Source organism: Curcuma longa, chromosome 4, assembly GCF_044706935.1.
Source record: "Curcuma longa cultivar G26 ecotype Majalengka, Jawa Barat chromosome 4, ITB_CL_G26_1.1, whole genome shotgun sequence".
In the NCBI taxonomy this organism is placed as follows: domain Eukaryota; kingdom Viridiplantae; phylum Streptophyta; class Magnoliopsida; order Zingiberales; family Zingiberaceae; genus Curcuma; species Curcuma longa.
Genome location: NC_133864.1, coordinates 16,005,038 through 16,032,587, shown reverse-complemented (window position 1 = coordinate 16,032,587; position 27,550 = coordinate 16,005,038). Strand labels below are relative to the sequence as shown.

At 38.8% G+C, this 27,550-nt stretch overlaps 6 protein-coding genes across 7 annotated transcripts; 5 read left to right on the top strand and 1 right to left on the bottom strand.

Moving 5' to 3' along the window:
* The first annotated feature begins 478 nt into the window (after positions 1-478).
* On the top strand, positions 479-6,331 carry LOC141827750 (IAA-amino acid hydrolase ILR1-like 1). The gene is made up of 5 exons (XM_074715067.1): positions 479-860; positions 1,174-1,299; positions 2,890-3,204; positions 5,427-5,555; positions 5,713-6,331. Exons 1-5 carry the CDS (start codon positions 522-524, stop codon positions 6,118-6,120), a joined length of 1,317 nt encoding a protein of 438 aa, XP_074571168.1. The 5' UTR covers positions 479-521; the 3' UTR covers positions 6,121-6,331.
* A 296-nt stretch (positions 6,332-6,627) lies between these two features.
* On the bottom strand, positions 6,628-10,267 carry LOC141827171 (uncharacterized). The gene is made up of 3 exons (XM_074714420.1): positions 10,129-10,267; positions 7,960-8,901; positions 6,628-7,276 (listed from the first exon to the last, which is right to left on the bottom strand). The coding sequence occupies exons 2-3, from the start codon at positions 8,874-8,876 to the stop codon at positions 6,823-6,825; spliced, it is 1,371 nt and encodes a 456-aa protein (XP_074570521.1). The 5' UTR covers positions 8,877-8,901; positions 10,129-10,267; the 3' UTR covers positions 6,628-6,822.
* A 296-nt stretch (positions 10,268-10,563) lies between these two features.
* LOC141828313 (signaling peptide TAXIMIN 1-like) lies at positions 10,564-11,327 on the top strand. Its single transcript, XM_074715720.1, has 2 exons — positions 10,564-10,781; positions 10,893-11,327. The coding sequence occupies exons 1-2, from the start codon at positions 10,675-10,677 to the stop codon at positions 11,014-11,016; spliced, it is 231 nt and encodes a 76-aa protein (XP_074571821.1). The 5' UTR covers positions 10,564-10,674; the 3' UTR covers positions 11,017-11,327.
* Positions 11,328-14,973: 3,646 nt separating this feature from the next.
* Positions 14,974-17,887, top strand: LOC141827545 (pyruvate decarboxylase 1-like). The gene is made up of 7 exons (XM_074714814.1): positions 14,974-15,458; positions 15,573-15,736; positions 15,806-16,367; positions 16,465-16,553; positions 16,627-16,744; positions 17,240-17,428; positions 17,490-17,887. The coding sequence occupies exons 1-7, from the start codon at positions 15,030-15,032 to the stop codon at positions 17,658-17,660; spliced, it is 1,722 nt and encodes a 573-aa protein (XP_074570915.1). The 5' UTR covers positions 14,974-15,029; the 3' UTR covers positions 17,661-17,887.
* A 399-nt stretch (positions 17,888-18,286) lies between these two features.
* LOC141826811 (malate dehydrogenase, mitochondrial-like) lies at positions 18,287-21,715 on the top strand. Of its 2 annotated transcripts, XM_074714115.1 has the most exons (8): positions 18,287-18,544; positions 18,651-18,824; positions 18,943-19,111; positions 19,197-19,258; positions 19,343-19,467; positions 20,989-21,106; positions 21,213-21,390; positions 21,430-21,715. In XM_074714115.1, the coding sequence occupies exons 1-7, from the start codon at positions 18,293-18,295 to the stop codon at positions 21,351-21,353; spliced, it is 1,041 nt and encodes a 346-aa protein (XP_074570216.1). In that variant the 5' UTR covers positions 18,287-18,292; the 3' UTR covers positions 21,354-21,390; positions 21,430-21,715. The 2 variants fall into 2 exon arrangements, with proteins under 2 accessions (XP_074570216.1, XP_074570215.1); XM_074714114.1 differs by having other exon boundaries at positions 21,213-21,715.
* A 681-nt stretch (positions 21,716-22,396) lies between these two features.
* LOC141826712 (splicing factor SF3a60 homolog) lies at positions 22,397-24,797 on the top strand. Its single transcript, XM_074713994.1, has 6 exons — positions 22,397-22,647; positions 22,765-22,881; positions 23,116-23,220; positions 23,950-23,990; positions 24,251-24,396; positions 24,711-24,797. The coding sequence occupies exons 1-5, from the start codon at positions 22,474-22,476 to the stop codon at positions 24,336-24,338; spliced, it is 525 nt and encodes a 174-aa protein (XP_074570095.1). The 5' UTR covers positions 22,397-22,473; the 3' UTR covers positions 24,339-24,396; positions 24,711-24,797.
* Positions 24,798-27,550: the final 2,753 nt, after the last annotated feature.

The following is a 27,550-nucleotide window of genomic DNA, read 5'->3' as shown; positions in this document are numbered from 1 at the left end:
CTTTTCCATTATTTTACTCACAAAAAATGCTGCACACCTTGAATGAGTAATGGCGAACGACAAGAAAATTCTTGGGCTTTTTTATATATTTGGGTAATCAATGCTGATGGAAGGGCATTGTCTGTCGTGTCAGCCTGTTCTGGTTTATTCTCCACGTGCGTAATTGCTTCAATTATTTGGAAAAAAATATTAAAATATTTTAATATAGAAATGCGTATTTTTAGCTAAACTAAAAAAAATATTAATCGTAGTCGAATTTGTTAACTAAAAGTGGTAATCTGTTGGGGGGTCGAGTTCTGATTTACCCGGCTTGTGGTTGGCTGAGAGGATTGATTCTCGGGGACGCAAAAGTGGGTCCATCTTATTGTGTGGAGAGTGGGTGTTTGGGTAAGTTTTATGCGTCCGGAGCCACAGAAATTAATCTCTTCGCTCGCGTCTCCTCTCGTTTCCTTGATAAAACCCCTAAAAGCTGCTCGGGACGTTAATCGGAAGAGCTCGGAAGGGAAGGGAGTGGCTCGGCGATGTGGTTTGCGAAATTGATTGCTCTGGTGGCGCTTTTGGATCTGCTGAAGTCGGCGGGCGTAGCGGGGTCGAAGCTTGACGATGCGGCGGGGTTCCTGGAGAGGGCCAAGGAGCCAGAGTTCTTCGATTGGATGGTGAGTGTCAGGAGGCGGATCCACGAGAACCCCGAGCTCGGGTACGAGGAGTTCGCCACCAGCGAGCTCATCCGGAACGAGCTTGATGCTTTGGGGGTGTCGTATCGGTATCCGATCGCGGTCACCGGGGTCGTGGGATACGTCGGCACCGGGAAAGCTCCTTTTGTTGCTATCAGAGCCGATATGGACGCCCTGTCGATGCAGGTTTTGACTACTTGAATTTCATATCATGTCTAACGCAAACATGGAGAACATGAAGTGAATGGAAAAAGACATCTTGTAGCTTTTTCTTGATGTAAATCGGTAAATATATAATTAGTAGTTTATTCGCTTTCGGGGAATTGAAAGAGATGAGAAAGTATAGATTGAGTAAAGACCGGGTGATCTAGGAATTGTATATGCCTGGCGACACAGTTTATTACTACTGTTGTTACAGTGACATTGTTTGTTAATTGTTTGGTAACCTTTTTTTCTTTTGAAGAAAAAACTTTCTTGACGCGTTGGTTACTGTGAATAGGAGGCGGTGGAATGGGAACACAAGAGTAAGGTTCCTGGCAAGATGCATGCTTGTGGCCATGACGCACATGTTGCCATGTTGCTTGGTGCTGCTAAGATCCTTCAAGAGCATCGTGAAAATTTGCAGGTTTGTCATTCACCATAACTATTTTGTATATAGACGACCTAGAAAAAGTTTAGGGAGATAATTTATTGAACAAATAAAACTTCTCCAATTAACTTGTAAGTAATTATTCAATAAAGTTTCATTAATAATTTACTATAGAAAGAATTTGCCATATGTCTCATGCGTTAAAAAGTATATTCTTCAGTTTGCATAAATTATGTTTTCATGTGAAGATTTAGTAAGAGGCATCTGCTTATGTATTCAGATTCTATTTACATTTGAAAGTCAAGTGATTATTCAGATTCTGTTTATGTATTTTAACAGATGGCCAGTAAACAAATTCTTTGTTACTATAGTCCTCTTTGAAGATTTCTTTGAATCAATCATAATCTATTTGAGCTGAGATTTTCATACATATTGCAATTTCTCTTATAGGATGTTTTGAGGTATAGCCAAATACTTGTCCACAAGCTTAGTCGATGAAAATATCACTTAACACCAAGCAGGAGAATTGCCCTACCTGGGACTTGATTTTATTATCAAGTGATTCTTTGCTTAATATTGTCATCATTAGTTTTTCACCCCTAATGTGGAAGACGGGTATATGCATGTCAGCATTTGATAACTGAGCATTTTGTCCTACATTGGCATGGAATGGAAAGCTTTAAAGACTAAGAGATCTTTGCTCTTCAAGGCATCATTTGACAAAAGGCATAACTGTTAGGGTTGTTATGTAACTCACTTTATGGACCTTTTTCATGTATTTCCAATTAAAACAAGGGTGCACAATAACTCGGTGACTCTATGACAACATGACCTGGACCAATTATAACAGAATGACCTCATTATAATGGAGTCATCTGTGGGAATAACACATACTTTCAATTTTGGAATGGGAGGTTCTGATGAGGAGGTTTTTATCCCACATTAGCAAGGAATGGAGAGCTTCAGTGCCTTAAAAGGATCCAAAAAAAAACTTCATCCTTCAATATGCCTTTTGAAAGGGCAAAGTCATCATTCTCTCACTTCTATTAGCAGAAAAGACCTCGAGTTATCCGTGACTCATGGTTCAAGCCAATCGTTACAAAATAACCTCCTCAACATCCATTACATATATGACATTCTAAATTTCAACTAGATCTGGAGCCTTATTTTTTATAATGCTTGAGAACCGAGATTTATGACTATTTTAGGTTACATCTGAGCATGCATCTGTGTGCATGTATTGGAAATAAGTTATTTATTCTCAGGTTGGCAAGACAAAATGTGCCGTCTATTGTATTCCACCAACATCATTCTTCGGTTGTATTGATTAATAACTGCTTCGATCCATTCTACTACCTTCATTGTAATTAACTGATGTTCCTCACTCTGCAAAATTTCCTATTTTCTTCCATTTCATCACAAAGTTTGTTTGCTGTTTTATTGGAAGAGCAAAGCTTGTCAGTGTGGTCTCTTAATTACTTCAGATATAGGACCTTCTAATTCTTCTATGAGTCTACTGATATAATGCCAGTATGGATAAGTTTTTTGTTCTAGTTTTCAAGATTTAATTTGATTGCTTTCAGCTAGTTGATTTTAATTCTCAAACCATGGTTGTCCTGGCAATAGGGAACTGTTGTGCTTATTTTCCAACCTGCGGAAGAAGGAGGTGGTGGGGCAAAGAAAATGATAGAAGCTGGAGTTGTTAAAGATGTTGATGCTATTTTTGGGTTTCATGTAGCCCCCGACATACCTTCTGGTACTGTAGAATCAAGGTCAGGTCCAATAATGGCAGGGAGTGGGTTCTTTGAGGCAGTTATAGGTGGAAAGGGAGGTCATGCTGCCATCCCTCAACACACAATTGATCCAATTTTGGCAGCATCAAATGTAATTGTGAGTTTGCAACATCTTGTTTCTCGTGAAGCTGATCCGTTGGATTCACAGGTAAATTTTCATATGATTTATTCTTTGAAACTCCTTACTTATATCTGTCTTGGCAACATTTTGATCTAGGTCAGCTCCATTTCCCCCCTTTTATCTTTTTGCCTCTGTGCATGGCTAGGGTGTTGATGGCAAAATGATTACAAGAAGGGCCACAAGATGAACTTAGACAAGCATAATATATGTGGGCCTAATAAAACAAAAATGTGCTAGCTTAGAGCCTCTAGGAAGATAAAGTTGGGGTTGAAAATATGTAAATGTATAGTTGGGGTTGAGAAAAGGTAATATTTGAGTTGTATTTTAGATGTCCATTTACTTATTTACTACCTCTCCTTATATATTTTTTACAAGGGTGTAATTGGTTATATTCTACATTCACCATCCCAAGAATGTTAATAATAGTGAAAAACTACCTCTCTGTATTGGTTACTTTGCAGTATAATAGTGAAAAAGCTGTCTATGCCTCCAGCAGTTAGCATACAGCACATTGGCCTTTTTGCACTGAGTTCATTGTTATTAAATCTCCTCATCATTTGTCTTTTTCATATCATGTGACAAACCTTCTATGGATAAGCTGCCCTCTATTATGAACTAAAGAATGCTTGAGGTACCTTAATGCATGGCATTAGAATAAACCTTTTTTCCAAATAACCCAAAGTAAATTGAAATGTTTGAATTATATAAAATTAATAGAATGTAGCGTCAAAAAATATTAAAATTTGGAAACTGACCTGGTATCTCATGGGACAAAAATGTATATAGAATCCCCTTTATTCTCAAAATTATTGAAACTATAAGTCTTCCTCTTTCTTTAAGAAGTGTCACCATGCTTGTATTCTATTACCATATTTTTTCATTGATTGGATGATTAAAAAGGAGATTAGTTACTCAAAGTCTTCTTCTCTACTCTATTACTCTTTATCTCAAAATATGTGATAGCTTTACTGTCTCTTCTCTTTCTATATATATTTTTGAAGTAATAGCTAAGATTTTACTCACTCTGTCATTTGACATTTCTCCTCTTTTATCTCTTTTTATAATGGCTGGACACCTATTGGCCTTTGATTTGCATGTTAATCTAAATTTTTTCCTCCATCTTTGTAAGCTTCGTATTCTCACAGCATTTTTACATTGAAGTGTTAGATGCCTAATACTGGTCCAATGAATAGTTTCTGATATCTTCATCAAATGGTTTAATGGAACACATTTATCTATTGTATAACAAACTGGGCATGATTACACATCTTTCCTCCAGTTCAAGTATTAATTTAGTTCCATATCAAATCAATTCCTACAAGTTTAATAGCTCTGTTATGTTGTTTGTAGCCTCCTCTCTCACTATAGAGATCTATTGAATAATAGAGTATGTGAAAATGATTATTTCATCCTCAACTATAATTCATAAAAACAACAAAAAGAGTTAACTAGTTTTATTTCAAGAATATCACTATTTGTATGATTCGTTGGCATAAATACACGTAGCAAAGCCACTTGTATGGAACATTAATGTGTCTTCTCATTTATTGTGGTACCATGTTGAGTAACATGTTGACAGTTCTATGGATCATGGCATCACCCTCTAATATTTGGATCTCTGATTCAAATTAATACCTAGTGTATAGATATGACAGCCATTGCAACAACCTGTTCTGCCTAAGTTAATTATCCTAATTTGTTTTATTGTAACACATCTTGTAGAAAACTCTGTTTAACCAGTTCGACATAAAACTTATTGTGAACTTTACTTACCCTATACACTTTAAGATATTCAATAAATACATATCTGGCAAACGTGGCATGGCCTGTGAAATGCTGTATTTGAAGCTACCATATTACACTTGCATGTTGCTATCGCTTATTAACAAGGTTTAGTTTGTGAGGGAAGTTCATGATGTGATTCACTGTAATTCTCCTAAGAAATCTGCCTTCACCCCAAGTGTGATTGCGTCTGGAACAATACAACAATCGATATCCTTGAAAAGGAAATAGCCAGTCTAACAACAATTTGAGATGCTCACAAAGTACTGGCAGAATCATTTGGTTATTTCTGTAGGAAAAAATCACAGCCATTTAACTTTTCTATGACCCCCACAATCATTTAGCTACTATCATATGGAAATGCAGGGTTTTCCTGTATTCTTGCCCTAAGAGACCAAAATCTGCAAATCTGTTACTTATAAGCTGCATCATCTGAGAATAAATTTCTCTGGACCTTTTAATTGCAGGTAGTAACAGTTGCAAAATTTCAAGGAGGTGGTGCATTCAATGTCATTCCTGATTCAGTTTCCATTGGTGGCACCTTCCGTGCTTTTTCCAAAGAAAGCTTTTTCCAACTCAAACAACGAATCAAAGAGGTTTGAGATTCAATTCACACTTCTCAAGCTCCTTAGTTTACAACAGGCACACTCAACTAAACTAAAGATTTGATAATGGACGCGGAGACAGTTTCATGTTTAATAGATTTACTGTATGCCAATTCGCTTAAATGTTTTCTCCTATTGTTTTCCTAAGGTTATCATTGCACAAGCATCAGTTCAGAGGTGCATCGCAACTGTTGATTTCCTCGACAAAGGTCATCCTTTCTTCCCTGTTACAGTTAACAGCAAGGCTCTTCATGGCCATTTTCAGAAGGTGGCTGAACGTATGCTTGGGGCCGACAACGTAAGAGACAAGAAACCTGTGATGGGATCAGAAGACTTTTCCTTTTTTAGCGAGGTCGTCCCTGCCGCTTACTATTACTTCGTCGGGACAATGAATGAATCAAAGGGACCTGTTTATCCTCCGCATTCCCCATTCTTCACTATCAATGAAGAGGCACTCCCATATGGTGCGGCGCTTCATGCCTCACTGGCAATGAGCTATCTCTCCGAGAAGCATACCACTTCACCATTGACAGAAGAGGTTCATGACGAGCTCTAAGTACTCTTCGACCGTGCCTACTGTCTTGCACTTCAAATGAAGCCCCGGTATGCAGGTTTGTCATGTCTAGTGAAGATTATGTTCTATGCTCAAGCTTCATGCCAGGCAAATTCTTGCTCGTACATCTGAATATTCTGTTTTTTTTTGTCATATCAAATGTTGGAACCTCCATGTAATATATGAATCTACAGAAAAATTAACCTGCTCATAAGGAATGAATGATGCCACTAATGCCATGGCCACATCTGTCAGCAAGCTTGTAGCGAACTGCTGATACTGTATCGAAATCCAAGTTATCCAAACATATATATATTAAGAAATGAATGATTATGCCACTATGTTTGTTAAAAGAGTTTTAAGTAAGTTAACATCACTCTTTAACAATAATAGTTAAGTGTTTAATTTTGATATGGATTAAAATTTTAAACGATGTACAATGATACAGGATATACTTCTTTTTCTTTATTCCTAAACTTTTATTACCAATCAAATGAAGTATCCTCTCATGTAAATCATCAAGAGGAAACTTCTATCATGAGTGAACAAGAAAAAAAAACTACTTGTGAAGCCCGGAAATTCTATCATCACCACTGATGACCTATCAAGAATTGTGTACAGAGACAACCGGAAAGACAGAAACCAGGAATGAACAAAACAAACAGTCACGATCTAAGATCTTCGACAGTAGGATCCTCTACCAATCTACACGGAGAACAAACAACCGGCAGTCCAGCCGAAGTGCAACCCAACACCAACCAAACCCAATCCGACCGCAAAGGCGACTGTGCATCTCACTATGTTGCCTTTGCTCCCTTTCTCGTCCTTGTCCGACCGCGAACCCAGCAAAGGCATCCAAGGAAGTACGGGGAACAGAGTTGATATCTGATGCTCTGATATCTTGAGCTGCAGAGAAAAGTTCTCAAGCTGCAACATATATATCCACTGCTTGTATGCAAACAGCTGAGATGCTTGTCTAAATAACAGTTTGACTACATGTTCTTTCTCATTATGAGCTTTCTGGGCTGACATTTCAGCTTTCCTGGCTCGCGTTTGGGAATGGTGAAGTGCCTCCAGCAGCTGACCTCTCGTGGGGTTGTTTTTCTCAGTTCTCTGGTTGCTTTCAGGTCGTCTATTTTCTACACAATCTCTGTCGAAACTGCATGATATCAACAAATTCTTACTGCTGATATAAATCAATTCAAAGCATGTAACACTGATTAACAAGTGTTATCAGCGTTAATACCTCTGAACGCGTTACATCCTATTAACGCGCGTTGAACACCCGTTGCGGATGCTCTAAGTGTTATCAGTAAAATACGCTTTTCCTTTGGATGCAAAAACATTTTTATTGATCATTCCATACGGGTATACAATACAATGGCAGATTCAACACCACCTACAATCCCTTCTAGTTAGAACATCTCACAATACCTAGGACTACGTCTACTTTGACGTCCAATCTTAAACACCTGAATAAAAGGACTGAACCATTAATATGTAGACTCGACAAAAATAAAAAATTGAAAGTCCAAGTTAATGAGAGTTCGTTCACTAGCATCATGTGAAACTTCTCCTAGCCCAAAACTCCTCATCTGGAGTAATTAAACCAGGGCATCACTGGGCATGACATACGCATGCACCACGACATCACAATAGATGAATATTCAACTCTGATAAAACTCTATTCATCTGGAGAAAACCTCAAGTAGAATATGCAAAGCAATCTGATAAAACAGCACCATAGAGTTTTGCTCATTAAAATAGGAGTTGCTCATAAATTCAAGGTAGTTCGAGTAGAAATACACTAAGCAATCTGATAAAACAACCATAGAGTTTCACCAATTAAAAAGTTGTAAAAGGCCTTGCCTGTGCAATTTCCTTGAGCCGTTCTGCTCATAGCATCTTTGACGAGGTGAAATATCCTTGTTGTCTAATCTCCAATGACTAGAAGGATCATGTGAATCATCATTGGCATCACACATTCCTGTTCTAGCCGTTCTACCTAGTGATGATTGAAATACTCCATTGCCATCCACAGTGTCATTATTAACAAGAACTAGCTGTGTGGGTTTTGGCAGATCACAATTCTCAATATGATGCAATGATTTTTGGGCAACCAAGAAGGCCAGATCATCTTTATCTGTAATACGCCACCATGGCTCAGACTTATTAATAGCAGCCCAAGGTGATCCAAGTTCCAAGGCCTTGTCTATTCTTCTAGATGGTAATTGCTCATCGGGCTTCAAACCTAAAAATTCTTCCTCCTTGTAAACAAATTCCATATCTGGCTTCTGTTTTAGAGGCTGATGAGGACAGTTAGTTGTCATCTTTATCTCTTTCACCAAAGTTCTAGAACTGTTCTTGAGATCTGTTGATACCATAGGAGGAAATTCTAGAAGACACTCTTCCTGTTTGAGAACATCATCAATATTGTCAATTGGCAAAGGTTTCTCATCCGACATCGATGTTGGTGCAATAGTTACCAAACTCTTCTCGTCAGTTTCATATTCTAAGGAGCACAATTGGTCAAAGTTAATGTCTTTCAGGCACTCTAAGTTGGGTTGCAGCTGAAGCCACCATTTTGTCTCAAAGGGATTGTTAAAATGGATGAGATCAGGGACAGGAGTTGTTGTATTGCCATCACTTGAACCATTTCTTCGAGTAGATGATGGAGGAGAAGCTAAGTTTGCATCTTCCTGGACTCGACCATGGTTTGTCCACCAGTGCCAAACATCCCTTGCTTCTACAGCAGCCATTAGTGCCTCATGTTCTCATGTGTATCTACCATATCAGAACAAGAAAGAAAACTACTTAAGAACTGTTCTAATCTGAAAACTCTAATCGATTTTGTCAATTTTGAAGAAATCCAAATAAGATGATGATTGTTCAATCCGATCCTGTAGAGAACATAAGCCATAGAGATGACAAGGAAATTGTTGGAGCAACACATAAACCATACTGATGATTATGAAAATGAAGTATTCAATAAATACAAAGAACATTTTCCCACAAGTTAACTATCAATGACAATGAAGAAGGAATTTGAAGAACCAATCTGAGATATTGTTAAAAACAAACTAGTAAATTGGCTTTGGGAAATCTGCAAAAAAAAAAGAAGAAAGGGAATCAAGCTAAAAATATAACTATGATAGTCGGGCTTTGCTGCCAATTTGATTTCATAAATGACTGCAACAGGAACAATGATAACTTTTACTAACAAAATTATCAGATAATAACATAGTTTGATAGCTACCCACTGACTACAGAAAATTGGAATGGATCAGTTAGAAAGCTGCAGAATCTGTCTGACAACTCTTGATGATTAAAATTATCTACTTCCATGGAAACAACAGAGATAAAAATGAGACCGACCAGAAATAGTCAACGGAATGTAGAGCGACTCATGAAACATTCATGTAAATATAGCCATCACTTCCTTTATAAAATGATAAGAATAAGAAATTCTCTCCAAATGTAGATGAATTCATATTCTCTAAACATTAGTAAAAATGAAAGAGATAATGAATGGCTTCGTGAAAGTTTTCACAGTAAGTTACCAAATATTACTAGATGTTGACCGTCAAAAACCTGTTAGATGAAAGCCGAACTGTCATTTGTTAAACAGACAAGGATCCGTAGAAGATTTACCTGACTCTTTTACTTTAGATAATTATGTCAACGACCGCAGAGGTTAAACAATGACCTTCAACCAACAAACAAAATCACGCAGCGAACCAAGATGAGATCCAAAGAAATGGCAAGATAAAACCTTCCACACAGCAAACAATCACACAGAGGAATACTGGAACCGTGGTATATGTAAAGATGAAGCAAGCAAAAGAACGAGGATAAATATCCTAGATTCTCAACAGAAGAATGGAGAAACAAATAAGCAGTCACTATTCAACAACTTCTTCCATTCAGCCGACAACATCTGTCTCATGAAATCGCCCAATCGGAGAACCAAAAAAATCCCTAAATAAAGTCCCAAATGAGAATTGTACTAACACAGCATGGAAGTTGATAATTTGACACTGCACCGAACAACCACCGCTTTTGCCTCCTCCAGAGGATGCCCCAAAACAGGATCTTGAGCTTTGCGACTGCTTCCCCTCCATCATCCCCGGCGTTTCCCAGGTTTAAACCGCTTCTCTGGCTGCCGAGTGCGCACCCGCCAGGGAAAAGCTATTTTCTCGGCGTAACAGAACGCATAAATCGTGCGCTGGCACGGGACACGTCAGCAGGCGATGGACGTGGCACCTGTGAGTGATCGAAGATTATGTGTGAGTTTCTTATCGGGCCCACTTTGATATGGGCCTTATTTGGGCCGGGTAGTCACGTATCCGTCAAATTGGAGGTTCTGCGTTAGTGGGCCCATCGGTGAAGCACGACTGCACGACAAAATGGAGACGCTTCGCTTTCGTCTTTGACTTCGCCGCCAACCCACGCGCGGAGAGGCGTTCTTCCTTTCTCCTCCAATCTCAACCACCCTTTTATCCTCTTCCATCGCCGCTCAGGATTGAGGATTCAAAGATCGAGGAAGAAAGAAGAAGGATGTGCTCCGACAGCGAGTGCCGGCCGCTGGGTTGGTTGCTCGGCCTCCCCTTCGCCTTCCTCGCCCTCCTCCTCTCCGTCGTCGGCGTCCTCGTCTGGATCGTCGGGTACGTACCGTGGTCCAAACCCTAATTACCTCTCGTCCGATCCACGTTTTGGGAATTCTATCCAAAACAGTCGATTGAATGAAAAGAGCTCTGGATTGAAACTGACTGCAGGTTGCTGCTCTCTTGCGTCTGCCCCTGCTGCCTCTGCGTCACCATCCTGGTGGAGTTCGCGATCGAGCTCATCAAGGCGCCGCTCCACGTCATGCGGTGGTTCACCAAGCAGATCCCCTGTTAGTCTTCTGAGATCCACAGATGTAATGTTTGGAAGATTATGATTGTTGATTCATGTCGAGACGATCGATGTTTTCCGGATCTGTGCGATGATTCTTATCTTCCCTTCTTCTACGATCGAATTGATACATACATTCTCGCAAGCGATTCAAAGGAATAATTCGCCGACGCTGGTTATCTTCGGAGGTTGATTTACTCCATTATTGAAAGCAGAAGTCTCTTTCAGTTGGCCAATCCAGTCCACTGGTAGTTTCGTTTCAGTGGGGAATCGTGTTCTTAGAAAAAGCAGAATGAATTATGGCATATTTTGTTATTGTTTTCTTTTTGGAATGTAGTACACTGTGGTTCACAATATATACTAATTTATGACAGCTGTACCACTAAATAAATGTATCGCAACCAACCTTGGACGACTAATTGATCAATGGCCGATTCGACTAGGAAACGTCAAACCTCGTTTCCCCTTTCTTATTCTAAAAATTAAAAAGACACTTTAAATTTATGACTATTTAATAACTTTTATACTTTTTTAAAAATAATTTTAATAAAATTTAAATTATTTTAATTAAATTGATACAAATTATTTTGATATAATAATATTTAATATTTAATAATTTAAAAGTTACTTGTTAATTTATATATATATATATATATATATATATATATAAGTGATATACTGCGCGATTGATCTGCGCGCCCGTGCGCGATCGCAATCAGACCGTCTATCGCGCGATCACGAGCCGCATCCGACGGTCCAAAGCGCCCGTGTACAGTATTTCTCCTTGGACGTCCGCCCGCTTCCGCCGCCGTCGACACGCCGTCCGGCCACCGCCGGCCGCCGGACCGGGCCCGATCGACGCGCAACTCGCCGGCGCGTCAACCGGAGTCAGTCCGGCGGCCGGAGGTGGCCGGAAGGCCCCCGATTTGGTCGGCACAGTAGCAGCCGGACACTTTCCTCGGACCTCCGCCCGCTTCCGCCGCCGTCGACACGCCGTCCGGCCACTGCCGGCCGCCGGACCGGGCCCGATCGACGCGCAACTGGCCGGCGCGTCAACCGGAGTCGGTCCGGCGGCCGGAGGTGGCCGGAAGGCCCCCGATTTGGCCGGCACAGTAGCATCCGGACACTTGCGGCCAAATTCCGATCGGTTTCCGGCCAAATCGCGGCCGGAGATCGGCCGGAATTTGGCCGCAAGTGTCACTGTGTTCGGTCGGCTACTGTTCCGGCCGAATTGGCCGGATTCCGACCATCTCCCGCCACCGGACCGACGCCGGTCGATGCGCCGGCGAGTGGCGCGTCGATCGAGCCCGGTCCGGCGGTCGGAGATGACCGGACGACGATGCTAGGGCGGTGACAATGAACGGGGGTCGAAGGAGGCGTGCACGGGGTCGCGCGGGCGGTGTCGCGCAGTATATCAGAACCGTATATATATATATATCGTTAGTTTTTATAATTATTTTAATTGATATAATAGTATTGAGTTTAGAGTTAAAATTTTTAAAATTTAAATTTAAATTATAATTGTGAAGAGTTATTTAATATCTTTTATAATTATTTTAAAATAATTTTGATAAATTTTTAATATAATAATATTTTATATATAATAATTTAATTAAAATAAAATAATCAATTATTCATCTTATGCAGTTTACACTTTTTAACCGTTGGACACTTATCTAACTGGTACATCTTATAGTAATTAATCGTAATTATTATAAAATTATTAAAAATCAAACTTTCCTCATAGAATAAAGTGCGCCTTTTGATTTTTTTAAGAGATGTTCATATCGATTTAATAAATCTGTATTTTTTTTTTCTTTCAGTATACGGATGATGTAGAGGTAATGCAGAGTCAAATTTTTATTTTTTAAAAAATGGTTCATATATATGGATAAAATAAAAAAGAGGTTAGACTTCTTAAATGTACAATTAAAAGATCAGCATCATAGTCCAGATAACACTAGTCATTAGACACACATATATGACCAATCACACAAGAAACTATATCAAACTCATGACACCACCAATACTAAGATACTATAGCCCCACATGTCCCCACATCACAACACTTACATGTCTATCTACGGGCCATACAAAGCACCATAAACCACAAAAACCAATCTCATCTTAGGAACAGAGCCACCAGCAACTTAGATACTACTGTGACTTGAGATTTACAAACTGATACACATGTACTTGCACCTTGCGAAAAATCCAATCAAAATTCAGGATAATGCCTTGATAACACCTTCGATTACGTGCCTCCTATATATAGTATATCATACTAGAGATGCCGATAGCACTCCTTGGTTTTTCGTCGTCCATTCTTGTAATGTCGTCTAAGAACCTGATGCATCTCGTCAAAAGAAGTAAAATTTTGTCCAATATCAAGCCAATGCTTGACTTTGCCACATATCTCACAAACCTTGGGACATTAAAAAAAACAAGTGGTGGTTAATTTCTTCATGAAGTTAGCATAACTCACACAATTTGTTAGGCTCATACTCCACACGATCCTTAGTCCTCAAGTGTCTATTTGCTAGCATCCACAAGATAAACCGATGTTTAAGCATAACTTCTAGCCTCCACACCACTAGACTCCAAACTACCTCCAAACCTCGTGGCATGAAAAAAATAATAAGCATTAGAAATCTCTTTTTTTCACCAACAAATCAATTTATCATAGCCAAAATTTTTAATTCGAATAATACGTGTGTTCGGTTTGTTAGTCGAGGTTTAGAGACTTATTTTTGGATATATGAGACATCATTTTATATATTTTTTAAAGAATTCGAATATAGTTTTTATTTTTTATAATAATTTTTTATTTTTAAAATTTGAAAGTAGTTTAAGATTTTTTAAAATTAAATTTGTATGGTTTATTTATTTATATATATATTTAGTTATTTTCAGAGGATTTTATTATTGAATAAATTTTTTTTAAAAAAATTCTAGGTGGTGCTAGACCCGACCACGGGCCGGGTCCAGCCCGGACCCGGCCCGGGTCAAACCCGGACCCGGCCCATTGACTCGGTTAGCCGGGCCGAACCGTAACCGGGCCGGTTAAGGTTCAAGCCCTCTTGAACCGGCGGTTTGGGTTTTTTTGAATTTTTTTTATTTTTTTTTCAAAAATCAACACCTGCCGATTGCAACAGCTGGGAATCGAACTAAGACACTCCGGGAGACAAGCTTACATGCTCACCAATGTTCTACAACACTTTTTATTTATAAAATTAATATAATTATATATATACTTTATTTAATTCAAATCCATATTAAGACGCTGTTGATGGGGAACGAACGTAATTCTCACCGGTCTTAAAATATGCACCACTAATTACATCGACTTTTCTCTTTTTTTTTTCAATATTTTTTTAATATAAATTTTAAATTTTAAATTTTTTAATATAATAATCTCGAACCGTCGCGAACCGTGAACCGAACCGTGAACCGGCGGTTCCGAACCGTGAACCGTAACCGTCTTGAGCAGTTAAGGTTAAGGGTCGACCTGTTATGAACCGTCGAACCGGCGGTTCCGAACCGTCGGTTCCGAACCGTCGGTTCTGAACCGTGGTCGGATCTAGGTGGTGCGGCAGTTTTTCTTTAATTTTTTAATTTTTCATATTTATTTTCTTTATAATTTTGTTAATCTTTTATTTTTAAAATAATCACGTTATCGTACGCCGATAGCCCTCACACCACCGTTCCTTTTCCATTATTAGTTATCGTGAATAAAAGTAAAACCATTCGTGGAATGCGCTGATGATTTATTCTACGTAATCTACGCCGGCGTCTTTGTCTTTGTCTTTTGCAGTGGATACACTAAACTATACTTTGGCTCACCCACTTCCAAGGCAGCAGGTGAAGCAGTCGCCCATGGTTTCCAGTGTCCACTCCCCCAGTATACGCCTCCTCTTCTTTGCATGTCGCCAATAAAACAAGGACCTTGCTTTGTCTGCTTTCCCTATCCACCGGCGAGCGATTCGAGCAATTCAGACTTGCGTTCGAACGGCTTCAGCATGCAGGACGGCAGCGCGCGTCGGGGCCCGGGGACGCTGGGGCGGCATCTGGCCCGGCGGCTAGTGCAGCTGGGCGTCCGCGACGTCTTCTCCGTGCCGGGCGACTTCAACCTCACCCTACTCGACCACCTCATCGCGGAGCCGGAGCTCAACCTGGTGGGCTGCTGCAACGAGCTCAACGCCGGGTACGCCGCCGACGGCTACGCCCGCGCCCGCGGCGTCGGTGCCTGCGTCGTCACCTTCACCGTCGGCGGTCTCAGCGTCATCAACGCTATCGCTGGCTCCTTCAGCGAGAACCTCCCCATCATCTGCGTCGTCGGCGGCCCCAACTCCAACGACTACGGTACCAACCGCATCCTCCACCACACCATCGGCCTCCCCGATTTCACCCAGGAGCTCCGCTGCTTCCAGACTGTCACTTGCCACCAGGTCCCCTAACCTTCTCCGATCTATAACTCACAAAAATACGCCCCCAATTTCGTAGCGACATTTAGGGTTTGTCGGATCTTAAACATTGCTTGGTTCATCTGCCCCAATCTGCAGGCGGTGATCAATAATTTGGATGATGCACATGAGATGATCGATACTGCAATTTCCACGGCTTTGAAAGAGAGCAAGCCGGTGTACATCAGCATCAGCTGCAACTTGCCGGGGATACCTCATCCCACCTTCGCAAACGAGCCTGTTCCCTACTTCCTCGCGCCCAAGTAGGTGTTCGGTGCTATCTCTATCTCTCTCTCTCTCTCGTTAACATGAAAGACGACGGTTCTTTGTAGGGTGAGCAACCAATTAGGACTGGAGGCTGCCGCGGAAGCAACAGCAGAATTTTTGAACAAGGCCGTGAAGCCAGTACTAGTCGCAGGACCCAATCTGAGGGTGGCTAAAGCACAGCAAGCCTTCATGGAGCTCGCAGACGCGTGCGGCTATCCAATAGCCATCATGCCGTCAGCCAAAGGACTGGTGCCGGAGCACCATCCTCACTTCATCGGGACTTACTGGGGCGCCGTGAGCACCAACTTCTGTGGAGAGATTGTGGAATCAGCTGATGCTTACATGTTCGTCGGCCCGATCTTTAATGACTACAGCTCTGTGGGGTATTCTCTCCTGATCAAGAAGGAAAAAGCTGTGGTGGCAAAGCCTAACCGTGTCACCGTCGGCAATGGCCCCTCTTTTGGTTGGGTTTTCATGGCAGAATTCTTGACTGCACTGTCTCATAAGCTGAAGAGGAACACTACTGCTATGGAGAATTACCGTCGTATCTACGTCCCTCCGAGCATGCCGATAAGACGAGAGAATAACGAACCTTTGAGGGTTAATATCCTTTTTAAGCACATTCAGGCATGCCTTTGAAGATCAAATTTAACTTCATTTCCATTCAAGTTTGTGCTTAGCTTGTTGTTTTTATTGAGTTTGTCATATGTTTTCTTTCATGCAGAGGATGCTGACTGGAGAGACCTCTGTCATTGCAGAGACTGGTGATTCATGGTTCAATTGCCAAAAGCTTCATTTGCCAGAGAACTGCGGGTGAGTTTGTCGTCGTTCGTTTTACCGATCACATAGCCATCAAACGGTTGACCTAGTGATACAATTTTCTCAGGTATGAATTCCAAATGCAGTACGGATCAATTGGATGGTCAGTAGGTGCCACTCTTGGATATGCTCAAGCTGCCAAGGAAAAGCGTGTTATTGCTTGCATAGGAGATGGGAGTTTCCAGGTAAATTGCCAATCTGTTATTATGTGTTTAGTCATGTTAGGAAATGATTTCTATAAAATAAAATTTCAAACTATATTAACTTCTATGTTTTGTTTACAGTTTTGTCGAGAGCATATATTAAGAGCTATTGTTGTGGATGAATTAATCTATTGAACATCAATTGAGAACTAAACAAATCTAAAGAGAAAACATTGTTTCTTTGGATTTTTTTTCTCTAAATTTTTCATTCTCAAATATCCTTCTTTTTGTGTGGCTTAAATGAGGTTATTATGTATGATTTAAATGTAGTATATATATTGTGTTGATGTATGTTTTCAGAAAAATTGGGCATCAATGGAGGTGAAAGGAACTGGTATTAATATTTTGTTTTCATATAGATGCAATCTCTAAGACTAAGAACTGAGATAGCTCTTATGTTTTCATTGTATTCATTTTTCTTTTCATAATTACTGATTGTCACTGGTGCTCTTGGATAATTGGCCTATAATTCTATAGGTGACTGCTCAAGATGTATCTACAATGATCCAGCAAGGGCAACGCAACATTATTTTTCTCATTAATAATGGCGGATATACTATCGAAGTAGAGATCCATGACGGGCCTTATAATGTGATCAAGAACTGGAACTACACTGGAGTTGTCGACGCCATGAACAATCAAGCAGGCAAATGTTGGACTTGCAAGGTGAGTGATCTAAGTTTTGAAATCAGTTTGACAGCGAAAAGTCCCTGATGATTCATTGCAGGTGAACACCGAGGAGCAATTAGAAGAGTCGATAGCCACAGCCACAGGAGACAAGAAGGATTGCCTGTGTTTCATTGAGGTAATTGTGCACAAAGATGATACAAGCAAAGAGCTTTTGGAATGGGGATCAAGAGTATCGTCTGCTAACAGTCGTGCGCCAAACCCACAATAGAAAAACTGCATGCTTTGTTCCTTCCACGAAAACTTTCAAGCGTTTTGTTTGAACTAGCTGTTGTATCGTAAAGCTGTCGATGATCCAGGGGTGTGCTATATCTTTTATGGTAATGAATTCATAGCAACATGGGTTTCTGATTACTGAAACCGTGTAGTTGCTTTCACCTTTCAGGATTGCGTGTTGTATCATTGCAGCCTTTAAATAAAAGCTGTACAATTGTGCTCCATTTTTACATCAGAATTCCGCTTTTCCTTCGAGTGTCCACTTTACAACTGTTCTTGGCATTCCAGGGCCATTCATTTTCTTATCAACTTCCATCCTCTGTCTATCAGAGAAGATGAAACTAAAAGGGAGATGGAGTTTGGAATATTCTCTAATTTTCGTATTAAATTGTATCTGTTTTAGAATTAAAATTTTCCCTAAATTATGTAAAACAATATCAATTTTGGCAATAAAAACTTTATTTATTTATTTCCTTCTTCCGTCGTTAAATAGTCCAGAACGAAAACAGTGGCAGGCGGATCGCACGTGATCCTTCTTCCGTCGATTTCTCGCCTTACCTATCTCCCTATTTAAGACGCCGAACTCTCTATCTCTTCAGTAATCGCTCTTTTACTACATCGGAGACGATGAGGAGCTTCCTGGCTAGATCTGTCGAGTTGGCGCTCAGACGTGGCGGAGCCTCCTCCGGCCGCCGCCTCTTCTCCTCCGACGCCGCCCCGGAGCGCAAGGTCGTGATCCTCGGAGCTGCTGGTGGTATCGGTCAGCCCCTCGCCCTCCTCATGAAGCTCAACCCCCTCGTCTCCAGCCTCGCCCTCTACGATATCGCTGGCACCCCGGGCGTTGCTGCTGATGTCAGCCACATCAACACTCGCGCCCAGGTTTGGAGATCTTCCTCCTTGTTTCTCTCCGCTTTTTTTTTCCCGATCCTTGAGGGGATTTTGATCGGATCTAGGGTTTTGGGTCTGTCATTTGATGGATCTCCAGGTGGCGGGCTATGTGGGCGAGGAGCAGATTGGCAAGGCCCTTGAGGGTTCCGATGTCGTGATCATCCCCGCTGGTGTGCCGCGGAAACCCGGCATGACTCGCGATGATCTCTTCAAAATCAACGCTGGCATCGTCAAGTCTCTTTGCACTGCCATCGCGAAGTACTGTCCTAACGTAAGTGTTTTTTCTCTCGACCAACAAATTGTTGCAGTTCCTCTTTATGTTCGTTCCTTCTAAGCGTTTGAGGAATTATGATATATAAAGAGAATTAATTTTTGTTTCTTTTAATCAGGCTGTTGTTAATATGATAAGCAACCCAGTGAATTCAACTGTACCTATTGCGTCTGAGGTGTTCAAGAAGGCAGGAACATATGATGAGAAAAAACTGTTCGGCGTTACCACTCTTGATGTAGTCAGGGCTAAAACCTTCTATGCTGGGAAAGCTAAGGTTCCGGTGGCTGGTAATGCCTTCTTCTTGTTGAATCTGATATTTTCATGATTAGGTGAGCAAATCATCCGAGTTAAACGATGCGGTCGTTTATACAGATGTTAATGTTCCTGTTGTCGGTGGTCATGCTGGCATAACAATCTTGCCTCTGTTCTCTCAGGTGATTGCTGTGGGTTTGTTGTAATAATGTTGTTTCTGTGCTTTGATTAATCTTTGATAGGTTAAATATTTTTTTTTTCGACAGGCAACTCCTGTTAGTAATGATTTGTCTCACGAGGATATCAAGGCTCTTACCAAAAGGACCCAGGATGGTGGGACGGAGGTTGTGGAGGCAAAAGCTGGAAAAGGCTCTGCAACTTTGTCAATGGCGTAAGTTACACATCTTATTCTATTATATGGTGATTCAGCTCTCTTTCATTGTTTTGAATATATTGATCCATGTCTATCTTCGAAATTGTTAGTTCCTAGTATTTGTCCTTAACTTTTCAATGTTGTGTTGACAAATTGGTGTCTGGTGCCTTTAAGAGCTCTTCATTTCTCTTTCGGATCCATGTTCCTCTTTTTCTATTGAAACAGACAAAAAGCTATATCTTACTAAAGTAGTTTTTCCTTTTCTATTAATTTAGTTAATCAAACCTCTTCAAATTAAAGGCATACTGTTTATCCTTTATATAACACGAGATAACATTGAAATAAGGTGATATTCTCCTTAGAACCATGGTGTTGTTTCTCACATTCTGCCTAGATCTCTCAAATCCTACCTGCTTTGTCTGATTAAACATATTAATGCATATAAACTTTTATTGTAACACCTTAGTTTGGGCTTATAAAAGGGTTTATAAGTTTGCAAGAGGAACTATTATTAACTTGTGTTTAAACATTTCGAGCTAGTAGTTGGGCATAATAAGTTATTGGGCTAGTTTTCTCATTTACGTGGGTTGAAGGTCAAAGCAAAGCATCCATAGGTACCAATTTCTACTACATTTTAAGTTTCTTAAGTAAACAAATTTCAGATGCCTAACTTTAACACATGAATGTGTGGTGTTCAAATCAGATGGAGGAATGATGATATTTGGTTAGTTCAATAAAAATTCAGTAAGATAATGTGCTGTTTTATATAGTTTTGATTCCAATCATTTTATCTCTTATCATGTTATTTCTGTTTCTTGTTTTTAAAACTCAAGCGAGGTTTTACATTCATAATGACCTGTTGGGCTAGAGGCGTTTAACAAATCCACCCTAATCCTCACCCCAGCCAAAGATATGGGCAATTTTGGGACTAACAGTTTGATGTTTTGGTTTTAGTTGGGCTCATCTGGGATATGATTTTTTTTTTCTTTCTGACTTATAAATACATTTTAGTACCGAAATCCAACCCAGTGCAATCATTTGTATTGAAATTTATATACTTGCCCTGGATGTCAAGCAGTGATGTAATATTTCCCCAGAGCTAACCTGACATGGCACAATTTTGAATTTCTTATATGAATTACTTTGAACAGTTTTGAGTTTCACATATGAATTACTTTGAACCTAAACTGTACCACGATGTTGTCATGGTTTGACTGAATTGCTTTGGTTCTAAAATTCACACCAAATTAGTTTTGTGACCTGAACTATTTGGACAGCATGGCTTTGGTTTAATACCATATGCAACCTTGAACACGTACCTGTTCACCTATTCTCAGTATTCCATCTTGGTTTGCTGTTGCTTACACCTTAAATGGTTATATTTGCCTTTTCATTTTGGAATTTTGTGATTTTTGCTTTTTCAATTTGGAATTTTGGTGAATTTTGCCTTTTCATTTTGAAATTTGGTGATTTCTATGTAGTGTAGCTGCTGAGAAAGAATAAATCTATCCATTGAAGTTAACTGATAGTATGATGCAGATATGCAGGAGCCATTTTTGCAGATGCGTGCTTGAAGGGTCTTAATGGAGCTCCTGGCATCGTTGAGTGTTCATTTGTGCAATCAAGTGTCACCGAGCTGCCATTTTTTGCATCTAAGGTCAGTTGCATTCTTTTTGGCTTGCTGATTACAGCTATAATATAACTTCAAATCCCTGCTTACTAACTGCGTACCTGCATGCTATTTCTGCATTGTGTCTCATCAGGTGAAGCTGGGGAAGAATGGAATTGAGGAAGTTCTTGGACTTGGCTCTCTGTCTGATTACGAGAAAGAGGGCTTGGAAAATCTTAAGCCTGAACTAAAAGCCTCAATCGAAAAGGGTGTTAAGTTCGCACAGGAAACTTAAGTATTAAGTTTCCAGGTTCACAAAATTTTGCTGCTGCAAGTTGAGGGGTCAGCATCGCAATGCAATGTCTTTTTGCCATCTTGTTTGAGTAACCAATTCAAGCTTGGGAACTTGGTTTAATAAATTATTTCCAGAGGCACTGTCGAATGTATCGTTCAAAAACTGTTTTATTTTAACCTCATGTTTGTTTTGCAGACATTCTGTGATCGGTTAGGTTCAATCCATACTGGGTAATTTTCTATTGTTTTGGTCGCCATAAGAAAATCTAATTGGTTGTGTAATAAGATTAATTAGCATGCTCTGATTAGGTCGTGTAAAACATAATGTTCTCGTAATTGTTAACTGAAGTTTACTCACATCAACATCCTTTTCTTTTCTTATTCTTTGCTATAATATCTTTTTTGGCTATTTTCTTTAGGGAAGAAATACTAAGGAATTTTTTAATTATTTTTTTCTTGATATTTCGATGATGGTAACTAGAGATTCATTCTAGAAAGTTTTATTTTAATCACCGGGTTAATGGTGCAATGGTAGGACATCCAGATTGTGATCCAAAGATTCATGGTTTGATCTCTAGTTATGATGTATTTGTAAGAATTTTCTTTCAAATGGGGAACGCAATCAAAGGATGTTTTCTATGCGTTTTCCGATTTATTCTGATGGTCGGTGGAAAATTTTTGTGGGACTGGACGATCTCCAGGGATTGAGTCCATAAGACAAAGTTCTATTTCAAAATGAATCAGCTTAACCTCTTTGAGTGATGCCAATTTAGTCATAATTTTTTTTTGAAAGGGCAAGAATATTTTTAAAAAATTATATGTTTATTTTATACATGTTAAAAAATAGGATAAAATTCAAATATTCTAAATAACTATCAATTGAAAAACATAAATTTTAAGATAAATTTTAAACAAAAAATGTAAGTTCTTATTTAAAAAAAAAATAACCCAGCGATAAATAAAACTTGCCTACGGGCAAAATTTTCCGCAGCTAATCGACAACCGGCAGAGTTTTAGTAAAAGGACTGCTTACCCAGACTCGGCCGAAACAAAAACCCTAACCTCTCCTCTGGCGACGACGTTCTCCTCTCTTCATCTCTCCGGCAAGTGACAAGACCGCCATGTCTTCGACGCTCCTTGAGGTGACGCGCTCTGCCCATGAGGACGTCGAGCGCCTGGAGCGACTCATCGTGCGAGAGCTCCAGCGCGAGCCCGACAGCAACCGAGACCGTCTCTTCCAGAGCCACCGCGTCCGCCACATGATCGACCTCATCACCAACACCACAGATAAGCTTGTAATGCCGTGTTCTCAGGCCCTTCTATTTTGTAACATCGTCACATTATCTTGTTGTCTGGCTTAAGCGTCTGATGTGCTATTTATTTACGTTGATTTTTCTTCTGCTCTCTGCAAGATTGATATATACGAGGACAAAGACAGTGCGAGGAAAGATGAGATTGCGGCGCTTGGTGGGCAGACTGCAACTGGCTCGATTACGCTCTTTGGTGCGTTTTATGATAGGCTTAAAGAGGTGGGTGTTCGTTCAAGCTCTAGATATTGAAAAAAAAATACTACCTTTTATGTGGTGGGCATTTGCTTCTGCTTCGGATTTGGCTGATTTTACATGGTTTGGTGCATAATTCTCCTTCCGATATTCAATGTGTGATTTACGGAAGTCTACACAATACTTTATGTTGATGTTTAGGAAGCTTGATTTCGTAATTTTATTAAAATTTTGCATTACTCTGAGCTTTACCTTGTGCAGATCCGTGACTACCATAGGAGACATCCATCAGCTCGTGTGGTTGATACAACTGAAGAATACGAAGAGCTTCTAAAGGAAGAACCACATATTGAATTTAGTGGCGAGGTATCATAGGTTCTGTCATAATTTTGTGCTTGTTTTTTTCCTTGGATGGATGCTTGATTCCATTTCTCACATGAAATCAATTTCAAAGATTGAGATTCAAAGCGTGACACCAACATGAAATTTATCCCACAAAACACAGGATTCCTGCTTCATGATCTAGACTATCTAGTTACTTTCCTGCAAACTTGCTTATTTTTCTTTGGGTTTTGATCGTATTCTTCCATATTGGTTATGCCAGTGTCTTCAATATTTGATCATTGATGGGTGAAGGAATCCAGTTTAGTGAAATCCAAACAGTTCAATTGGTTTGGTGCAAGAATTATATATATTAACATATGGAAGTATTGTTGGTTAACTCAAGCTCTGACAATAATTTTGCCAAACTAGCTTTTGAGTTTGAGTTGTACTTTTCTTATGGTAATTCAGTTGATCTAGTTATCAAGGATGAGTTTTGATGAGTTAAATAAACTCAGTAACTCAAGAAACTGAAAACATTATATTCCAACAAACAGATATGATGTTCTAATGAAGCCCAGTGATATGAGTGGCAAATGGAAAATATATGAGTGCAGTGGAGATGACATAGTCATGGAAAAATGAATATTTTCTTTTCTTGATGTTTGTTCACTGTGGTGTGGAATCTTGTGAATAATAATTCTTTTGTTTCTTCCAATCACGATGAGGAATGGGATAGATGCCTTTGTGATTTTTGTATTTTAATTTCTGCAGGATTTTGTCATTGTGCATGCAGGATCATGCTGGCACGCAGGGTAAGCTTTAGGTGTTTATACATCTTCGTGATGCCTTTCTGATATAGACTGTGCTGCAATTTTGATAATTGGGCAAAGCTTATCTTGTCATGGTGTTATGGTGGGCTAAATAAAAATGAACTATGCACTTAATATTTTTCAGAGTATATTATGTTTATGTGTTTATTTCTGAGAGTACCTTCCAAGATCTCAACTCGCTATTGTGTTTTTTGGCACTACAACATAATTTTCTATTTATGTATTTTTGGTTGTTTTCACAGGAAGCTTTTGGCCGATACCTTGATATGCATGAGTTATACAATGAGTATATCAATTCAAAGTTCGGGGATTCTTCTACAGAGTACTTGACTTTCTTGGATTCATTTTCTCGAACTCAAAGCATTCCATGCCATCTGAAGTTGAGTAGGTAAACCCTGACGTTATATTTTGGCATCTCTTATTTGTATTATTGCAAATGCCAATGCATCATAGCCATCACAATTAAGTAGTTTTTGTTTCATTTATGATTTATTTTCACCCATTTTCTGTGGAAAAGGATGTTCGAGAGGTTCTTTCTTTTGCTTTTCTTTTAATTGTCATATAGTTCTCTCTAGCTTTGTTAATTTCTTCAGTACTTTTTAAGATTATTTTTTATTTTTCTTTAGTAGCGATGCTATGCCATAATATGTATTAAAAATAGACTTGAACTGCTCTGAGTTTACTTTTTGTTAATTTTGACAGACAATATAAGGAATATTTGGAGCATGTTTTGCAGTATCTTGTATCATTCATGGAACGTACACAGCCACTACAAGATCTTGATAGGTTATTTGAGAAGGTAAAGTTGCTGATTTTTTTCTGCTAATGAATTCTTTAAGTTAATAACTTTGATATACATCGACTGTATTTTATTCTATGAAAACATTAGTTAGCAATACTAATGTCCTCTTGGATGAGAGATTGATCCATTGACTTGTTAGACACAACTATTGACCTAAATTTCTTAACATCAAAGATAATAATAGCTTACTGTCTAAGTGTATCCTTTTTTATATGCCACAAACCACCTTGCTGGACTAAAGTAGGATGTTAAACTTGTGACAATATTTGTTAAGGTCTAAAGTCCAATTCATGGCCCATAATATTCTTAAGTCGACTACACGTGATGTCCAATGGTGGCTCAACCATCACATAGGAATCCCTTTTCGATAACACGGCTTGTGTAGTTGAAAAACTGACACATTAAGTCAGGCTTAAGGATTTTGACAAGTGGTTCAGTCTAACAAATTAATGTGATGGTTGAGCCTAAAAAATTAGTGGGTCAATTCTTTAATCTAATGGGACTTGAGAGAATATAATTTAAGAATTTGATTATTTTAGAAAAAAAATTATTATCTTCTAATCTTGCATTTGATTATAATGTGAAAGGTCTTATTTTCATTGTCCCTCATCTTAACAAAGTATCTCTAATTTCATTGTAAATTTACTAATTGATCTTAGTTGGAAAGCAATTGTATTGATCTTGGCACTGCCTTGTTTAATTTTATTTGAGTTGCCCATCAATTTGTGGTTTGACTGATATAAGTTCATTAAATACATGGCCATCATGCATGCCTGTCCTTGTATGAGAGAAAGGACAATCTCAATCTCTTGTTAAAGCAGAGAAAGAACACTATAATTCTACTGAAATTGCTGAATAATGATCATAAATCTAGCTAGTAGTGACCTTCAAGTATTAGCAACGTTTATACCACCATTTGATGGTGTATGATCGTATATTCCTATGTAAATCCTGAAAACTTTATAAACGTGTACTGAAGAAATTTTTTTGAAAAGGTAAAAAAGGTTCGATAGTAGCAATTTGATTCCTAAAAGGGAAAAAGTAAAGAATATTCGAAGATATATTTTAAGTGCAGTAAATAGTATAATAAACTATTTATGTAAATTGACTATGACTAATTAGGGGCAATGTGATGATTACCTAACCTAGACAATAGTATTTTGGATATAACATGCACAAAAAGGTCTCATTTACATTTTTCAATTGTAGTTGATAACCAATGTTAAAATCAAATCAATGAGATCAAGCAATCTTTACAGTTTTGATAAAAACTATCTAGTTTATTCACACGTTTTCATATTTTTTAAATATTTGTTGTTTCCCCCTACTTCTAGTCTTTTCTCAATTAATCAAAATATGAACATGATCTCATTTTCATGCTTTCCTTCTTTAATGAAATTGCATTTATAATCCTAAAAAATTGAATTAATGATATCTAGGATTCATAAAAAATATGATAAAATAAATCGGTTAACGTTTGTTTGTAAATATGTTTTCTTGCTTTTCCATATTTTTCTTTATTTCTTTTGATGTTTTCCTCAATTTAAATTTATATTATGCTGTGAACCTTTAATCTGGTAGAAATTGACAATTTTTTAATCACTTGTTGAAGCTGAGTTGCCCACATTTGCTTAGTGGAAGCTATTCCAAATCTATAGAGTAATATAAATAGATGGTCTTTTTACTACATTTTTATGAGTACTATGCGAACATGTTGGCTGTGTCTAGGGGATTGTTATTAACTTGTCTGGATGAGAATCTTGTTTCATCACAATTTAAATCGATCAATATAGCATAACAAGAAGTTTATTTTTTTCGTAGCAGCTTGAAGTTGAGTTTGAACAACAATGGGCTGATGGGAACATTTTGGGATGGGAAAACAAAGGTTTAGACAGAGATCCTCTTCCATCACAAAGCGATGAGCTTGATCTTGAGTATTACAGTACACTTGAAGAACTTATGGAGGTCGGACCTGAAAAATTAAAAGAGGTTAGTTCTTTGCCCTTTACTGTTTCTCTATGCTGGCAGTCTATACAATTCATTATCCTGGATGGTCCTATGTTTTTCAGTTTTATCCTGGTGAACACTGACATAGTTTATTTCAATCAAACTTATAGTCTTACATCATCTGCTGATGTTGTCAATGATCAGGCTCTGCTATTTTTGACCTGCTCTGCTTGTTGTGTGATACTGATTTCTTTACTAATTTTTGGAATAAATGAAAAGGCTGTATAAATTTGGACCTTTCTTGGCCTGGTAGCTTATTTCATGTTGTATTTTACAAAAAAAAAAAAATCCCAATAACAAGATTGTTTTGAAACTGGGATTGACGCTTTAAAAGTTTCTGTAATGAACATTTATTGAAAAAGTAAAAGGACAGTTCGCATTAGGAATAGGGGTGGGCTTGGGTTGGGTTGGTACGTTTTTTTAGAAAAGTTCAATGCTTGGTTTGATTCAAGTTATTAACAACTCCTCATTTACAGATTCATAACTAGAAAAAAACTGAACTAAACTTTCTTAGCTTGGTTCAGGTTTAAGGATCGCAAATTTTTGTATTTGGGGATTTTAGATTTGTTATACCATACTGCACATTTCATAGAAATGAAAGTGCACTCCTTATTATCATTATCATCAAAAGAGTGCTTCACTTTGAAAAAAAATAAAAATATTAAAACATCATCTCACTTATAATTTTCTGCCTAAAATACCACTTTGTTTCTAGCCGGTCTAACTGCAAGAA

Coding starts and splice junctions, on each gene's coding strand:
- LOC141826712 (XM_074713994.1), top strand. CDS start 22,474: ATGTCTTCGACGCTCCTTGAGGTGACGCGCTCTGCCCATGAGGACGTC. Junction 22,648..22,764: donor CCAACACCACAGATAAGCTT/GTAATGCCGTGT, acceptor GCTCTCTGCAAG/ATTGATATATACGAGGACAA. Junction 22,882..23,115: donor TTTATGATAGGCTTAAAGAG/GTGGGTGTTCGT, acceptor TACCTTGTGCAG/ATCCGTGACTACCATAGGAG.
- LOC141827750 (XM_074715067.1), top strand. CDS start 522: ATGTGGTTTGCGAAATTGATTGCTCTGGTGGCGCTTTTGGATCTGCTG. Junction 861..1,173: donor TGGACGCCCTGTCGATGCAG/GTTTTGACTACT, acceptor TACTGTGAATAG/GAGGCGGTGGAATGGGAACA. Junction 1,300..2,889: donor AGCATCGTGAAAATTTGCAG/GTTTGTCATTCA, acceptor TCCTGGCAATAG/GGAACTGTTGTGCTTATTTT.
- LOC141826811 (XM_074714115.1), top strand. CDS start 18,293: ATGAGGAGCTTCCTGGCTAGATCTGTCGAGTTGGCGCTCAGACGTGGC. Junction 19,112..19,196: donor AGCTAAGGTTCCGGTGGCTG/GTAATGCCTTCT, acceptor TCGTTTATACAG/ATGTTAATGTTCCTGTTGTC. Junction 19,259..19,342: donor TCTTGCCTCTGTTCTCTCAG/GTGATTGCTGTG, acceptor TTTTTTCGACAG/GCAACTCCTGTTAGTAATGA.
- LOC141827545 (XM_074714814.1), top strand. CDS start 15,030: ATGCAGGACGGCAGCGCGCGTCGGGGCCCGGGGACGCTGGGGCGGCAT. Junction 15,459..15,572: donor AGACTGTCACTTGCCACCAG/GTCCCCTAACCT, acceptor CCCAATCTGCAG/GCGGTGATCAATAATTTGGA. Junction 15,737..15,805: donor CCCTACTTCCTCGCGCCCAA/GTAGGTGTTCGG, acceptor GGTTCTTTGTAG/GGTGAGCAACCAATTAGGAC.
- LOC141828313 (XM_074715720.1), top strand. CDS start 10,675: ATGTGCTCCGACAGCGAGTGCCGGCCGCTGGGTTGGTTGCTCGGCCTC. Junction 10,782..10,892: donor GTCCTCGTCTGGATCGTCGG/GTACGTACCGTG, acceptor AACTGACTGCAG/GTTGCTGCTCTCTTGCGTCT.
- LOC141827171 (XM_074714420.1), bottom strand. CDS start 8,876: ATGGCTGCTGTAGAAGCAAGGGATGTTTGGCACTGGTGGACAAACCAT. Junction 7,277..7,959: donor CTTTTACAACTTTTTAATTG/GTGAAACTCTAT, acceptor GATATCATGCAG/TTTCGACAGAGATTGTGTAG.